The following is a 17,553-nucleotide window of genomic DNA, read 5'->3' on the forward strand; positions in this document are numbered from 1 at the left end:
TTTGCAAAACAATTTTACAAAGGTGTATTTAAGAGTTTACTTAAAGCGGCAAGAAAACGCTACTTCAATGTAAAAATTTGCAGTCATCAGATAGTTGCCTTTTTTAACTTTTGCTTTTTTATTTAAAAAATGTACCTAGTTCTACAGTATACCTTTTGTTAACACCAGCTGTCTGTATTTATCATAAAACAGATTATTACAAGTGGAGTAAAATGTAACTTTACAAAACACGTATTTTCTCATCCAAAAAAAAAAAAAACAGGTAGCAATTTTTGATGAGCGTTCTCGGTTTTAAAAGTAAGATTAAGAAGAAGAACACCAAAAAAAGAGGGACGTTCTTAAGCCTAGGCTGCCATGTCAAACATGTATTGATATGTGAGTAAGATACCACCCTCTACAGATGTAAATGTATGTCATGAGCTATCGGTATGCTCAAATTAGACCATGTGTTATATGTGTGTACATAATAACATAATAAATAATAAATGGCAATGTATTGTTTAATTAAAAATGACAATTAAACCCCAAGCATTCGATAGAAGATCCAACGAGGTGACACTGTCATGAATAAGTAGATCAGCATCAGCTCTATATACAGTATACTTACTACCTGTGCCTGTTCATGCCAAGGTTCATTGCAATCGTTGGACGGGTAGGGTTTGGGTTTTTGTGAAGGAAACTGTCGGTAAAGATCCCTCAAGTGTACCACACTTGGAGAACGCTCTTTTAGCTTCATGGCTCCGACTCTTTGGAACTCTCTACCAGCTTTGGTCCGTGACGCTCCCACCGTTGTTCGCTTTAAATTAACTCTCAAGACCCACCTGTTCTCTCTTTCTTTCCATGCTCTTTAAGCCTGATATCTGCTATTAGCTGCTGTGGTGTTGCTACTAATTCATGTATTATGCATTTTCACTGTATTGTATTAGATTTTTTTGTTTCTTTGTTTTTTTTTTTTACTGTATATCATGTATTATGCACTTCTCTGTATTTAAAGTATTATAGATTTTGGTGTTACTGCATCTTGTAAAGCGCTTTGTGATGGCGGTCCACTATGAAAGGCGCTATATAAAACAAAGATTGATTGAGTCTGGGCGTATAAACTACAATTCCCATAATTCTTTTCGCATTCCGCTGTGTCTCCAGGAAGCTCCTCTCCCGTTGCTAACCAAACTGTCGAGTTACGTTTGGGTCTTTATTGGATGAATAAAATGTATAAGGAAGGAGTCATTTATTTTCTGAAGGTAAGCAAATTTAAATTATATTTGCATTGAGTGTGTTTTCTTAAAATATTAACAGCAAAAGAACAAAAGCTGTGTTACTGTAGTTTATTATAAATGTATAAAGGAAGTTTAGTATAAAGGTTAAGAAGTCACAGAATTAGTGAAAAATGCTATGTTGTTTAATATTAAGCAAATGCATATGTTTATGGTTGATCGTAATACTTTGTTGAGTGGAACACAAATACGTTATAGCAACTTACCGGTACGCTTCGTTTACCATGGTAAATACATTTCTACAGTATTTGTTTCAGTTATTTTAGCATGCTTGCCTGGGCTTTTGCTATGTTTACTTACTACGCAATGCTATGTATTTTACTATTGTTATAATAATGTTTTTAATTAATTTTAACTAACTTGTGTACACTATTGTTTATTAATTATTGGTCACTTGGCAACTTTATATTAATACAACAGCAGCACTCCTTGCTTGTGCAAATATAAGGCTACCACATTTCTGGGAGCCTCAACCGGGACAGATGGTGATGTGGTGGGTGGGAATGTGTAAAACTGGAATCTCTTTCTATCTAAATATCATTTTCTGCAAAAATGTGCTGAACCGGGTGTGGTATTATTTTGTGCTACGCCGTGTACTGCTACGAAAGGAAATGACCATCTGAACGCAGTACGATGTACTGAGTTTGGCCCTTAAAGTTATTTTTAACATAATATTTTTTCACAGTTCAACAAATGTATGTGACTTTAACTGATGAGCAACACATTGTGTTATCTAACATTGTAAACATATACGATTTGGTGGTCTATTTACAGTTTGGCCTGTTCGTAGTGATTTGTGCAGTAGTCAATCACAGCAACAGTATACCATTTTCTGGCGTTAAACGGGTATGCGTACCACATTCTGACAATGTACCACATATTCTGGTTCTACACAATTGGATGAGTTCTAGGTAAAAACGTTAGTACAGGCCGATATACAGCCTCATCCTGCATGGATAATAATGAGGTTTAAGTAAGCTACAGAGAGATAGCTTATTATCCAAATATGGATCATATACAAATGACTAGCCTGATTTATGCATCAGATATATCTGTTCATGTAATAAAGTGCTGGGATGAACGGATTTTCATGTTTTAATATTCTTTAAAAAGGTACATGAATGTTCGAATATTTTTTAATTGTGAATTAATTGGAAGTATAATTTGTATTGTGTTACAGTAGAAAAAATCTCTCCTGTAAGTAAAATAAAGCTAGTATCCAATCAAATGATGGTTATTATTATTATTATTATTATTATTATTATTATTATTATTATTATTATTATTATTATTATTATTATAGTCATTTAGCAGATGCTTTTTATCCAAATCGGCTGACAGAGACTTGGGGGTGAACTATGCATCACAGCTGCTGCTGCAGAGTCACTTACAATAGGACCTCAGTTTTACGTCTCATCCGAAGGACGGATTTATGCACAGGTTTCCTTCAATGATATAGTAATTTATAAATTCTGTTATATTTGGTTACATGCAAGATTATTTTTGCCACAGAATACATTCAAGCAGCTGTATAGTAAATGTGACTGATCAGTAATCACTAACACAACCATCATTTATATCCCAAATAGCAGGTGCTGTAGCAGTGCAATGGAGTCTCATCAAGACCCACTCATGAGGCCAGGCACAGCCAGAGTCTGGGTAACAGAATTCAGTGGATCAGCTGTAATGAACCCAAGTCCGGATGTATATGAAGACAATGAGCTGCTAGTGGATGAGTATCTATCTCCTGAGAAGCTGGTAAACACAAAACTGTTCTAGTCTCTAAAAAATCTCTTTAAAACCATTTTGCCTCATCAGTCCTAAACAGTGTATTGTAGGTGTTAAGTGGATGTTTGGTTTTTCAATTATAGTGTAGGTACTTAAATGCACTGGAGCATTACAACATCTACAGCCTATTTAAAGATAAACTTATAAGTTACTTAGAGGATGCATTGAACAAATGATACCCTGGTTAATCCGCAGCATTTTAGAGCATTTTACAGTACCGGGTGTCACGTTTGAGCATTTCTTTTATTCTGTAAGAGAACCAGGGGAGGCATGACAAGAGGACAAATAGATGGTTTAAACTCCTACAGTGGATCCTTCGTGTACTGGCTTACAGATTTTCACATACCCAGACAACCTTCAATGAAGAATAATCACACAGACTCTATTTATTCAAAGTTTAATGAATCAGAGTATATATTTACTCTTTCGGTTTACTAACTCTTAAATGGATCGAGTGATCACAGATCAATGTCGAATCCGAGCTTATAGACAATCCGGGCAGTCCGGTGTCTGTGCAAACTAACAGCATTAATACTATAAAGCAATATGGTTACAATGCATACTTTCAATCAGTCTAAAAGCACCCAAAACTATCCTAAAGCAAACAATATAACAACCTCTCTGTCTTGAAATATTAAACAGAACAAAGAAAGGACAGTCGTCCAAACTCGAGGCTCTGAATACAACACCAGCAGTCAGCTTTGCAGGAAGATCTCCAGGAGGTGGACCAGAGGGAGTCTGTGTTACCAAAATCAACTGATGAATAACCAGCACTTTTGCCCCAGTATTTATAAGACTTGTTCTCTGCTTTGTGTGTCAGAAGTCTTAATTAAACCTAAAATATCTGGCTTTTTAGATAGCCTTTATCTCTAAAATTAATAATATATTTTAAAATGAATAATAAGCAGTACCAGGCTTTCCTTATTTTTCTAACCCCAGGATATATGAGGTCATCTCTAAAGCTAATAACATGTTTCTCCATTACCACAGTTCTATCACTTTGTTAAGATAAAGATTATAAAGATGAGGTGCCCCAGATTAAAGCACCTGTTCTGTCAGTGAGTCCTGCCTCAGTTTAAAATATATTTTTGGGGTACCAAGAATAAACAACCAACCTGTCTTTAAGTTAGCATTTAGCCTTGCTTGATAAAACATATCCTTCTGGTACAAAGAAGGTATTGGTACAGTCTTAGATAAGAATTACAAGTGAGGGGCCCCTGTCTGGGTTAAGATGTTATGCTGATAAGGGACATTAGAAAAGGGGCTCCATCGGGGTTATTACATTAGGGCAGTATTCTTGTAGAAAGTTCATTTAGGCTAACACAGATTTCTGCAATAATATTTCTGCATGTTTTAACGATTTCTAAACCAGTACAGAGTTTTACAACATTATAATATTATTGCCCTGAACAGTTACTTTTAACAATGGTCGTCTAATCACAGTGTCCAGTTTGCATCCAGGATTGAAAGTCTATATCTGATTCTGCTGTCTGGGTCTGTAAATGCCACCACTGGGTCTGTGCTGAGCATCGCAAGTGTGGGGGACAGCTTTAAACTTGAACCGTTTAATATTTCAAGACAGAGAGGTTGTTTCCCAGATGAGCCACTTAACTGGGTGATCTACTTCACACCCCATACATTCAGTTCTCTTCACATTGTCTGGTTCAACATTCAAATGAGAGAATGATAATCCTTGTACATCATTGCGTTCAAACAGCATTTTGCAGTGCTTCACCATGTGAGTGCAGACAGGGCATGTTTTGGGGTCTGCTTGTGGCAGCCTAGTTCCACACTTCTGATATTCATACTTTAAGCTGGGTATGTGTCTGCCTTTTCAGAAAGAGTCTCTCACAGGGAGCAATGATACTGGACTGATAACTATTATGTTCACACATTTCAATTTGAGCACAGAGGGCTATTTTATTAGGTATTTCTTCCATCTAAAATATCAGAGTTGGCCAGAATTCACTATTTTGCATATCAATGGGTTCCCAAGCCTCATTATATTTCCATCATCAGTGGGGAACCCCCCAAAGGAGTGAAGTTGGTTCTATCGAAGGACCATATAATTCTGCATCATAAGCCTTCCATTCAAAAGGAGCTACCTTGTACAAGAGAGAAGGGGTTTTAGTGTTAATGCCATCTGGATTGCATTAACCTCCTATATTTGTGGGTAATTGCAGGTACACCTTGATGAATAACTCACCCATGCATATACTGTACGTACCTGTAACATATACTGTACATACATGGCAATAACAATACATTAACAAACAGGAGTTTAAACCACTCTATCTTTAAATATCATATGCACTAGATCCCACTTTTTGAGAAGCATTGTTGTCCTTTTGCTTTGGGAAAAAAGACAGATTTGTTCTCTTTCATTTGATCATTCAGGCAGCCTATAAATCAGCTGGCACAGGGGCCTCTATGGCATGCCACAAGCCACTTCTGTAAGATTGCTTTCAGGTGACTAAGGCCAGCTGAGTACATTGAGTGGTATCTGGCCATTAAGCTGCTGGGAGAACTGATTTATTGGCACTTTGCATTGGTCTGATTGAGATTATGTTGAGACAAAAGGCTCAGTGAATGGTAGACAGTAAAATATATTTCAGTGAAGGGAAGCAAATGTATTTTAAGAATTGAAACTTCAGCTGAGTTGCCAATCTTGGGCCCAAAGGGAGCACTGCATTGGCGCTTCTGTATAGTTAATGAGGAAAATCGTTTATGCACCTTACCATCCGTCTAGGGTAGACTTCCCAAGCTGGGCCTTTGCCTGCAGGGTTTATTAGCTGGAGCTTCAGTTACAGCAATGAGGCATTATTTGAATTGGGCATTTCAAATTGAAAAATGGGGGTATATTAATAAACAGTCATGGAATATTCCTCTATTATGAAGAAAGTCTTTTTTTTTAAATTTATGGAGCTAAGTGGCACAGCTGGTTTATTCACTAGCCTCTTATGCCTTTCACCTCTGAATGTCTGGGTTTTATTTCACATCACAAAACTACCTCAAAATTTTCCACAATTGCTTGAGAGAGAGTGAAGATTACAGAGTGACTGTGCTATTATTAAGATAAACAAAAAAACACCAGTGCACAAACATACAAAGAGCCCTCATAATCGCTTAATAATCGCTTAATAATTACGAAATAGCTTAAAGATTCAAATATCTAAAATAGAGTTTACCGGATTACAGCCAAATGCAATCAAAAACATCTATAAGAGTCTGGAAGCAGACTGCTGCTAAATCAAGGCAGTTATCGTATTCACCATGTAGAATGTGACAGACATGGAATGAGGACCCCAAAAAGGATGCAGTCTGTGTTTTATTTTTTATAATACTTGGAATCTTCACCATATAAAGCAGAACAACAAATCAACCATTTGCAAAAAAAAAAAGAAAAAAGAAAAGCTATAGTTTTCACCGACACTGATGTCATAATGTTGTTTTTCCTTTTGCAAGGGCCAGGCTGCAATTTACTATACATGCATTATAAACAAACAAACAATCAAACAAATTACTTTTTTTTTGGTTTCCTAATCTGGTAACATGACCACATGTTTTTTGGCACATTTATGTTGTACTCTTAGCACCCATTACTATATAGTTTTGCTGTTCTGTAGACATAATGTACAGTAATAAGCTAGGTGTTTGAGGTAATGTAGTTGCATGATTTATGTTTCCAAACATCCTAATTTCAAACACACCTAACCTATGATGGATTAATCTATGATACGATGGAGCTAACATACTATAAATGGCGTAGTTATGTTTACTTTGACAATTTAGATGTTTTGATGCTGGTGATACCCTTATAAAGCTTACCACAGTAAATTTGCACAGAAATTCCTCAGTTTTCCCATGGATATAGTATGCATTTACCCTAGTTTACCATGGTTTGTCATGGTTTTTTTTTTTAATGCTTTACCGTACCTCTTGGGCTTTACAATGCTTACGCATGCTTTAACTATGCTCTATTGCACTTTGCTATGCTTTTACTGTAATAAGCTTTCATAAGGATGCTATGAAGCTTTGAGTTTGTTCACGAAACAAGCATTACAAACCACCCAAACACATTTTCTGTTTTACATGAAAAACTCTCACACTGTCATGGCATATGTGTGAGATAAGTTATGTGATAAGTGTTAGCTATGTGAAGATCTTACATCTATGTACATTAATCATCCCCAGCAAGCTCTGGCGGGCATTGATGATCTGCGACTAGTCAAGGTTCTGGAGATGTGTGTGGATACGCGGGAAAACAGCCTAGGAAATATCGGTGAGAACACAGCTCTGGAAGTGCCAGCTTCATAAACCCTGTCAAATTAGATTAGCGTAGCTGAATATTTTAACATCATTTCAGTACTACCACATATTTAAAGTATATATGAAATACAGCAACTCATTGCATTTTTTTATGTTTCTAAATGTTTTGTGGCTGCATCTAATTATGTTGAGAGTGGCTTATTGTGCAGTCTTTGTTTTGTCAGGCCAGTAAGTCTAGATGTCACACAACTGTAGCAATGTATTTTATATTTTAATGCAGAATGGCTGGGGTTGAGATGTATGTTTTTTTTATTTTACTGCAGTGGAGTGTCAATCAATCTTTATTTTATATAGCGCCTTTCATAGTGGACCACCATCACAAAGCGCTTTACAAGATAGTGAAGAACAATGCATAATACAGTGAAATGCTGTATGTATTCATATGTCCCAATAGTGTATATTGCATTCAGCTTTACATGGGCATTTTGCCTACATGTGTCGGCCAAAAATGAAATATTTACTATGGGAGTTGTTTCACCTTTAATTGAACTACTATAGGATATATTTGCCAAAATGAACGGGACAACTGACACATTCATATTTTTTCTATGTGAATTGAATCCTTTGTAGGCTGATTTTAAGACAATTTTTAAACAACTTCAGTATTCAATATGCTGTTTAGCATTATGAGATATGAAAAATAATAAAAGTTGGCATTCTTTAAGGATGACACACATATTAAAATAATTGGATGCAAAGTCAATTAGCAAAATTGCACAAGTTGGCCTAGATAGGATTCGATTCACGTGGAAAAACTAAGAATGTGACAATAGTCAAGTCTGCAAAAATGCCCTATTACAGTACCATTGAAGGTGAAACAACTTCTACAGTAAAACAAATAATTTCCCATCTTATAGACCCTTGTCATTGGCTTGTCTTGTAGCAGGAACAAAATATGACAACATTCTACAGCACTATATAAATGCCATGTTTTAGAGTTTTATGCAGTGAAGTCAGAATTCACAACTGCTGCAGGATGCAAGAAATGAAAGCATTGTTTGTCCTACTTAAATATGTAGGCACTATTTGTATGCACATATGAAATATTTAGTGTCAGCCTCAGCAGTAGCTCATTGTATATGGTAGTGATCAAGATTTAAAAGCATGTAAAGAATGTATGGATAAATGCCATGTTGAACCTATGATTGAGTCTGTTGAGTGTCTTCTTTATGTTAAAACAAAGTGCCTATTATCTTACAGGTACCTATTTACCCAATCTGATGCAACTGAAGATGAGCAACAGTTTGATTGTCTCTGTGAGGTAAGATACCAACTTCAGATATTGCAAAACTGATTTTTTATTTTTATTATTGCAGTACCAATAGTACTACAAATCCCTTAAACAGTAAACCTTCTGTTAACATTTCTTACACTTACATGTTCTAATATATCTGGAGAGCTATGAATCCGGTTGTCATGGAACTTGGTATTAACATTATTTAGTACAAGTTATATTGAGAATATCAGATTCTGGAGATAAGGGGTTAGGATCAAAACGACTCATTCATTTCAGGAGTACCCATTCACCTGTTGCATATCCTGATTACCCATAATTCTATATCACTGCTATTCAATCCCGCCTTAACACGAAAGCTACTTGTATTTATATATACTGTGACAAAGTGGGGTGCTTTTGAAACTTCTGGTACTACTTTAGGTTAAAGGAAGCTCTTGGTTTCTATGCCTTATTATTGGGTTATCTGTTTTCACTTGCACTTCCTGAGTCATTTCACCTCAGCAGTGCCTTCTGGATCAAAGCATGTTACTGGCTGAAGCATGTCAGTCAATAGGGGAAGCAGCTGACAGGAAATTGACTGACAGTGAAGGGGTGGGGACAATTTCACTCTTCAGGTGAAATGACTGAAGGAGTACAAGACAGTCTAAAAGCATGGCCTGTAAACCGGTTTCTTTAACCTGGTGTAGTATTAGGTTTCATCTTTTGAAATGAAAAAAACATGTTTGCTATAACTTGTGTTTCTTTCTAAACTCCACATTTGAATGGCCGTGCGTGGAGGAAGAATTTTATGGAATTATTTTGTTAGCTACAATAATTTTTAAAAAGTCTGAGCTCAGCATGGTTCACTGCTCAACTAGACCATCACAAAATCATCTTTAGTTCCCCACAGTGGCTTTTTGTGGCATCAATGTGAGACTAAAGGTAAGGGATTTAGACTAATTTGATTATTAGTCTTACCTTCAACACCTGTGCGTGCTTCCCTATTGACAATTGCGTTGTGATGCAGCATGTTTTAGTTAATTGCTGCTGCTAATGAGAAGCAATGAGTGATGTTTTTTTGTTTTTTTTTTCATTACAGGGAATCAGATTAGTCTTACTCTTTCCCGTGTAGTCTCACATTTATGATGCAGAATGCCTTTAGTAAATATTTATATTAATCATGCTCAAACTTTTAAAAAAATAAGTATCAAGGATATAATCAAAACAAACATGAATGATATGTGGGTGAGAGAATTATCTAATTTCGTATACCCTATTTATCCTACTGTGGCAGAGCAGGGCTCTGCCCTTAGAAATACTGGCAGGGAAGGAGTTAAATTCTCCTCCCTGCCCAGGTTGATTGTGTCAGGTGGGAGCAATCAGTTAATTAATTATTCAATTATCATCCAGCCACCTGGCATAAAAGGAGGCCTCAGCCTCCCATTTGGAGAGAGTTCTAAAAGAAAGAAAGAAAGAAAGAAAGAAAGAAAGAAAGAAAGAAAGAAAGAAAGAAAGAAAGAAAGAAAGAAAGAAAGAAAGAAAGAAAGAGTGAGTGAGTGAGTGTTTTTGTGTGTGCTGTTTTTCTGTTTGTTTTTGCAAACCAGTGAAGGCAATGCCCAGCCTGGAAGCCGTATTTTTGTACGTTTTGTTTTTGTGTTGATTGTTTGTGTTTTTTAAACCTTTTTGTTTGGCCCTCGTGCCGGTTTATTTTGTATTTTTACGTATTAAAAACTTTATTTTTGAACTTCTAAACTGTCTCTGAGTCTCAACCTCTGTCATTACTGTCACACCTACCTTTTAATTAGAATAGTTTAGAAAATGACATGAAAGTTTGTTGTAATTTGTATGTAATCAGTTTGGGGCACACCATGTGAAATCAAGGTTAAAGATTGCAGGTTTCTCACTTGTACAGTACATGTGCTTGCTTTGAAGACATGGTATGGTTTTCACCTTAAACCATAAACTAGCATCATCTTGATTCTCATAACATGCAAGATGTTTGTTTAATTTTATTACCAAGTTATTTTTACTAAAAGGCAGAACGCAATACCCCTAAAAAAGAACACTTTTCTTCCCAGCTTGCAGTATTAATTTATCTTCCTTTTATTAATCCAGTGGGAATGCTGTGGGAACACTGATGATGAAAAACAAAGAGCAATGCTACCAGAACCTTATCATAAGACAGTTCACCAGACAGACAGTTTGTTATGTTACAAAACAACCCTTAAATTGAAATGTTTGACCCATGATGTTTTTCCTCCATATCCAAATAACAAGACATAGAAGCAAGTCCAGATGCGGGAATATGTACTGTAAAAATAGTCATTAAATACCAAGAACTAACCCTGCCTGTTACTGTAATGTCTGTTCAGGGATCTTGGAACCACACTATCCCACCTGCAGGTGCTGTGGATGGCTCGATGTGGGCTGTCAGACTTAGATGGCATTCCCTCGTTCTGTTCTTTGAAGGTATTTATAAATGAAAAAAATAAGAATGTCTTTACTAGTTCTTAAAGTAAAAATAATTCAATAAATCTTACCTGTTTGCACTTCTATTTACTACATTGGTCTCAAGTATGCAGTTTTGAAAGAAACACATGTTTTTTATCAGACATGCATTTTCATTTTAAAACATCATCTCTGGTACTACAATAGGTTAAATAAAGTTCTCAGTTTCCAAGTCTCAGGATATCTATTTTCAAACAAGTGCAACACTACATGAAAGCATGTCTTGCAGAGATGTCTTGACAAATGAGGACCATATATCATGTTTTAAAATAAAAACACTTTTACTAACCAAGATTGTATTTTAATATTGGACATGTTAGACCTATATAACAAATGTATGTGCACAACAGGTAATATGTATTAGATTATTTTATTAGCTACAATCACTTGTCACACTATCACAAAAATCTGTTTTTACTTTATATTTAGGTTTGTCCACCAGTTGGCACTATGTGCTATGTAAAAATAATAGAAGGCTTGGTGGCAAAGCAGTTTAATTCCATGCCTCTGGAGCCGTGGGTTCGAACTTGGCTCAGGTCACAAGTGAAATGTGTTTGGCAGGCTCAAAACCACCATACAAAGCACAATTTACAGTCTGTGCTTGAGAGAGGCCCAGGACTAAATGGCCGGGGGGTTCAGGTCAGGATCAAGGTGTGCTCACAGATCTGTGATGGGAAGCTTATTTACCAAGTACTGTGTTTACATCACTGCTGGAATAGCTTCTCATTTAAACTGCTCCTTCAGCCAACTGCCCCTGACTAGGCTTTTTTACATTTTATCCTCACCTGGATCATTTAACCAGATTGAACAACTGATTAATGTATTGACCCATCAAAGATCCACAGTTTCCTGCATTCCAGCCACATTCACACATAGTTGAAATTGAGGGAAACAGTGACCAGTTTACATGCAGAGATTGGATATTTTGACCCTATCTCTGCTAAACTACAATAAAATAACAACCTCCAGCAATAATGTATTATTGTTAACAGTTTAAAAGCTTAGCTAACGCTTCAAGCTGTTTGTGAAGTGTCACATCCACTCAAAGGTGCAATTACAGTTCCAGACAAAATGATACCAGTACAATGATACCATTCCCTCGTAGGCTGATTGGCAGACAGTTAATCTTCCAACACAACAACGGCCAAAAGCATATGGCTAAGTCAACTCTGTAGTTCTTGAAGAAAACAAAGGTTAAAGTTCTAGAATGGCCTTCATAAGCAACAGATCTCAATCCAATAAAAATGCTTTGGAATGATCTGAAAAAAAGATGTAGCCAAGTATCCAATCTGTCTGAGCTGAAGGAAATATGCAAGACAGAATCGGTCCAGATTTCACCAACAAGATTTAATATACTGGTTTATCATGAACGTCTGAAGGCCGTAATAAAAGCAAAAGGAGGACACATGAAATACAAAAGCAGGGGTGCCAATACTTTTGTCGTTAACACTTTAAATGAAACAAGTTAATTTGTTTTTTGATAAATATTATTTGTTTAATTTCTAGAAATTGTGTACTTTTAGTTATGTTAAAAAGTTTTAGTTTAAAGTTTACTAAATGTTTGTCCTTAATCTGTTACTTTAAATTATAATAAGCATAGGGTGCCAATATTTTTGTCTGCGACTGTATAATTAATTACTGTTACATTCCCATAGGAACTCTACCTGGCCTATAATGATATTTCGGACATGAGTCAGGTTAGCATGCTGGATCATTTAGAGATTCTGGACCTTGAGGGGAACAATATAGATGACATCACACAGGTTCAGTACCTGGGACTGTGCGACAAGCTGAGCATGCTCACTTTGGAGGGCAACCCTATCTGCTTGAGACCTCACCCATACACTACAAAGGTAACTCATAATTCTCTCATCTTTCAATGTCATGGTTTCCCAATAGATATCCCTGCTTTGACATAGATAATAAACAAGCCATGTCCCATTACTACGTTACATATCCTAGCAAGTATGAAATGTAACCATTACCGAATGGGATATATCTTTTATAGCCCAAATTACCGCAGCACTTATATCAAAGCTGCTCCTTTAAAGCCCTGTCTGCATCAGGTGTTGTCTCCGCCCCCAGGAGATAAATACGACTGTCGCATAGGGATCAGCACCATTTTTCTTTCAGTCTGCCTGAGGAAGGAGTGAGCTCGGACATTTAGTCAAAACTAAGGAGTTAAGTTGATATATTCACTTTTTTTCTCTTATTGAAATTTGAAATAATTTTGTGTGTATTTTAAGTGTATAATTCTTTCTTAGCCTAGGTTCTGATTAAGTCCCCTTGTGTGCTGCGTAAAGCCGGTGGCTCTCCCTGGCCCTACCCCAGGATTCCGTCTCTTTCTGCAGCTAAGTTTTCATGCTCTCTCCTTTGCTGCACTGCTCTTCGAGAGTCAATATATTTTCATACTTATATATATTTTAATAAAATATTATATATAATTTTGAGCACGTTTTTATCTAGTTAGCAGTCCATATGCAGCCCCTATCTGTTTCACAGTGCATGTTTGCAGTTGGCAGTGTCTCTTTCAGGTCTTCACATGCACACCACTTCTCATGTTACAGAGCCGGTACCAATTTGGTACCAGAGGTGGTACCACTTACTTGGTTTGATACCAGAATCGGTACCAGTGATCTGGTTCAGTGCGTTTCGGCACCAAGACCGGGTTGTGGGGCAAATGGAAAAGCTTTTGGAAGCTATGAACCAGCAGCAGTCCTTTTTTGACTGAGCTGCTGCGATGCCCCACCCTCCCTCATGTTTTCTCAGCACTGTTGCCTGACCCAGAACCAGCCAGGAGGACATGGATGCCAAAGAATTCATCTTTCCGCCTGCGGACTCAGAATCTGATATCTTGGCTCCCACGGTAAGTCCCTTCCTGTCAGAGGAGCTCACCGCCCTTATCAGACGTGCTACCATGACTTTCACATCCCTGTAAAACCGGTCAAAGGAAAAACTGGCTCCTCTGACACTCAAAGGCATCGGACAACCTGGACAACTGGCTGATATGTGCTGAGTCACCAGCACAGGCAGTGTTGCACATGGGACTGGTCACCAGACACCTCCAACAGATAGGCTTCATGGTGAACCATTTAAAAAACTGAGTGACGCTCTTTCAAAGGGTTGTCTATCTCGGCATACGCCTCGATTCCGTAAACATGATCGCCACTCTGTCGGACAACAGGATCCAGAGGCTAACTGTCTGCTTGGAGCTTTTTGAGCCCAGTGCAGCAGTGAGGGTACTGACCTTCCAGAGACTTCTGGGCCTGATGGCAGCTGCATCTCAGGTTCTCCCCTTTAGGGCACCTACACATGTGCCCTCCCCAAGGCTGGTTCAACCACAGGGCCCTTCACCCTGTTATGGATCGGCACTGCCTGCTCACATTGTCTTGTCACTGTTTGGAAGCTCTCTCAGGGGGAAAACAACCAGCTTATCTGTGCTTGGGCACCATTCTGGGGAGTATCACAAGGAAAGAGGTGGTGACCACAGATGCTTCCAACCTTGGTTGGGGTGCTGTCTGGAATGGTCAGGGCATGTGGAAACCCCCATGGGAGGGTCTCCAAATAAATGTTTTGGAGCTGCAGGCAGTTCATCTGACCCTGCAGCAACTTTCCCAGGAGATACAAGGGAGACAACACCACAGTGGTGGCTTATATCAGCCACCAGGGCAGTCTCCGGTCTCAATCATGTTGCCCAGAAGCTTTTGTTATGGGCTCACGAACACCTGCTTTCAGTCAGTAGTTAACCTGCCAAGGGTGAGGAACTGGGCAGACCTTCTCACGAGACGGCTACAAATGGGGTGTCCAATGTGTGTCAGTCGCATGCACTGAACACCACACTTGCCCCATGGCAGATATACTGCCATTTTTGCAGGACCTTTTTGATGGAGGGAAATCTCCCTCCACACCTATATCGGCTATATCGACACACTTCTTGGCGGAACAGTTTTTTTAAGGGTGCTCGAAGGTTAGACCCCTTAGAAAGGACCATTGTCCCTCTCTGGCAACTCAGTGTAGTGCTGGACACACTTGCAAGACTGCCATTCAAGCCCCTTCATTCAGCTAGGCTGAAATTCCTATCCTTAAACACAGCTTTCCTGCTTGTTATTACCTGCGCCAAGCTGGTAGGTGAAATGCAAGCATTCTCAACGGCGAAAGCCTGTTTGTTTTTTTCTGGACAGAACTAAGGTTACTCTCTGCTTTTCACCCTAAGAGCATTTCTGCTTTCCATATCAACCAGTCAGTGGAATTGGAGGCCTTCCATCCACCTCCTTTCCAGTCTAACAGAGAGATAAAGCTCCATATGCTCTGTCCAGTTAGGGCACTGGCGTATTATGTTGACCGCACCCAGAGTTGGCGGCAATCCGAGCAATTGTTTGTTTGCTTCGGATCTAAGTTCTACAGACAAGCCTTGTCTAAACAGCGGCTGTCGAGGTGGATTGCAGACACGGTCAGGATTGCATACGATCTAGCCAACCTGCCCCACCAGAGCAGGTCACTGCACAAGAGGCCTTGGTACCTCTTGGGCGTTATTCCAGGGCGCATCTGTCAGAGACATTTGCACGTTTCAGTATGGGCCACGCCTCATACTTTTACCAGCAGAACCATGGTTTTGGTACCAGAGTGTTAAAGGCGGACATGTAACCATTACCCTTTAAGGTCACAGCGTTCACTCCAACGCAGCAGGCCTGAAGAATAAATGGCGCTGATCCCAACACGACAATCGTCTTTATCTGCTGGGGGTGGAGACGACGCACGACGCATAAGGGGCTCTTAAAAGAGCAGCTGATATAAGTGCTCAGGTAATTCAGGCTACAAGAGATATATCCCATGCAATAATGGTTACATTTCTATTTCAGGGAACCAGGGTTATGATAATAACCTAACGTTCCATAGTTACCCAGTACAGCTAGATAGCAGTACAGTATTTATTATTTTTACATTTCACAACTACCCTGTGTTATGTATATTATTTAATTGAAACCACTAAAATAAAGATTTTCTTAAAGAAGAATTATTATATGAATTCACATTTTATTTGAAAACTGGACAAATGGACAAACCAGTTTAGGGGCTACTGTATGGTTGTGAAAAGCTTTTCGATAGAAACACATTTTTTATTTGGGGGTGAAGGTGGGGGCCCCACTATAGATTTAGATTGGATTAAACTGCCTTTCATTTATTTTAAGTGATAAAAAATATTTATATTTACCTATTCTTTCACAAATAGGAATTTTCACGGGGAACTTCATACAGTCAGCACTCACATATCCGACCCTATAAAATTTTGACTTCAGTGACGGTTAAACGCATGTGATGGATATCTGATTGATTATTTAATTTTGACCCGTTCCAACCCTTGTCCATCTTTCAGGGAACACAAAAATGATACAATATCAAAAATACATATCTGAAAAGACTGTTAAGTAGGCCATTTGGATGTACTGTATTGGTTTTGTTAGTACTATATTTTCAACAGAAGTATTTTAATTCAGAACGATGTGATAATGAAAATATCACTTGCCAAAAGAGACGACATGTGGATTGTAATACAGTACATACTTTTAAATCTGATACCTATTGTAGCAGTATGTAAAATTCCCCTTTAATGACCCAACAGCAAAATTAAATCAAAATGTTACCCATGCACAGAACTGCATACAACATAAAAGGTAATGCAATTTAGCAAAAGATTAAACAAATAAAATAAAAAAAAACAGCTACGCAGTTTCCAGAATTAAAACAGTATCCAAAGTCAGTATTCAAAATTGCAGATAGTGCTCAATAAGGCCCTAATGTCACAGTTCACTTGCAAATGAAAATGCACAAAAACAACTAAAGATCACAGATTAAAAAAAAAAAAAATCACAGTATCTAAAACTGTTTAATGACTAATTGTGTTACATTAACGTAGCTTGTCTCTTCGCTTTGTTTTGGCTGCATTTTCGTCAGGTGAAAATTGAGGAAGCGCTTTGTAACTACACAGGGTCTCAATATTTGCCGCAGAAAAAAAAAGCACAAAAAAGATATAATTAAAGATCAAATTTAAAGAAATTGCCACTGTCATGCATGTTCATGAGCAGTCAAGACTGGGGTGTGGTTTGGTAGCTGGTAGATTTATTGTCTGTATCTAATAGCAACTGCTTCTGTAACATTGAGAGATGGGCATTGTATCACAAAACTGGTGACAGAGACGGGTAAGTGCATAAATTTCACGGAAATCCGTGATAACCATGAAATAAATACAGCCTTACTGATGATTCACAAGGAGCAGTCTCAGAAGTGATGACTCTACTCTGGAGAACAGATGTGCTGCAGATTTTGAACCCCAGTAAATGTGGTAATCATAAGGAATGGTCATTTATTCCTCCGTAACCATTCAAATACCTGACGTCAAATCAGTACCGTCCTGGTGGCCTCTGTTTACAGTGCTGTTGC

The 17,553-nt window shown here is 38.0% G+C and overlaps 1 protein-coding gene across 4 annotated transcripts in view; it reads left to right on the forward strand.

Moving 5' to 3' along the window:
* Nucleotides 1-1,138: 1,138 nt before the first annotated feature.
* The window catches only part of LOC117434459 (leucine-rich repeat-containing protein 56), a 41,094-nt gene continuing 24,679 nt past the window's right edge, over nucleotides 1,139-17,553 (forward strand). Inside the window, exons 1-6 of one of the 4 annotated variants that reach the window (XM_059002875.1) lie at nucleotides 1,139-1,241; nucleotides 2,864-3,032; nucleotides 7,257-7,344; nucleotides 8,592-8,652; nucleotides 10,980-11,076; nucleotides 12,771-12,968. In XM_059002875.1, the coding sequence (XP_058858858.1) occupies nucleotides 2,883-3,032; nucleotides 7,257-7,344; nucleotides 8,592-8,652; nucleotides 10,980-11,076; nucleotides 12,771-12,968 (594 nt within the window). In that variant the 5' untranslated portion in view covers nucleotides 1,139-1,241; nucleotides 2,864-2,882. Of the gene's footprint in view, nucleotides 1,242-1,291; nucleotides 1,502-2,863; nucleotides 3,033-7,256; nucleotides 7,345-8,591; nucleotides 8,653-9,250; nucleotides 9,550-10,979; nucleotides 11,077-12,770; nucleotides 12,969-17,553 lie in introns of those variants that run through there. The other 3 variants (XM_059002877.1, XM_059002876.1, XM_059002878.1) reach the window with 3 other exon arrangements.

Source organism: Acipenser ruthenus, chromosome 28 (genome assembly GCF_902713425.1).
Source record: "Acipenser ruthenus chromosome 28, fAciRut3.2 maternal haplotype, whole genome shotgun sequence".
Classification (NCBI taxonomy): domain Eukaryota; kingdom Metazoa; phylum Chordata; class Actinopteri; order Acipenseriformes; family Acipenseridae; genus Acipenser; species Acipenser ruthenus.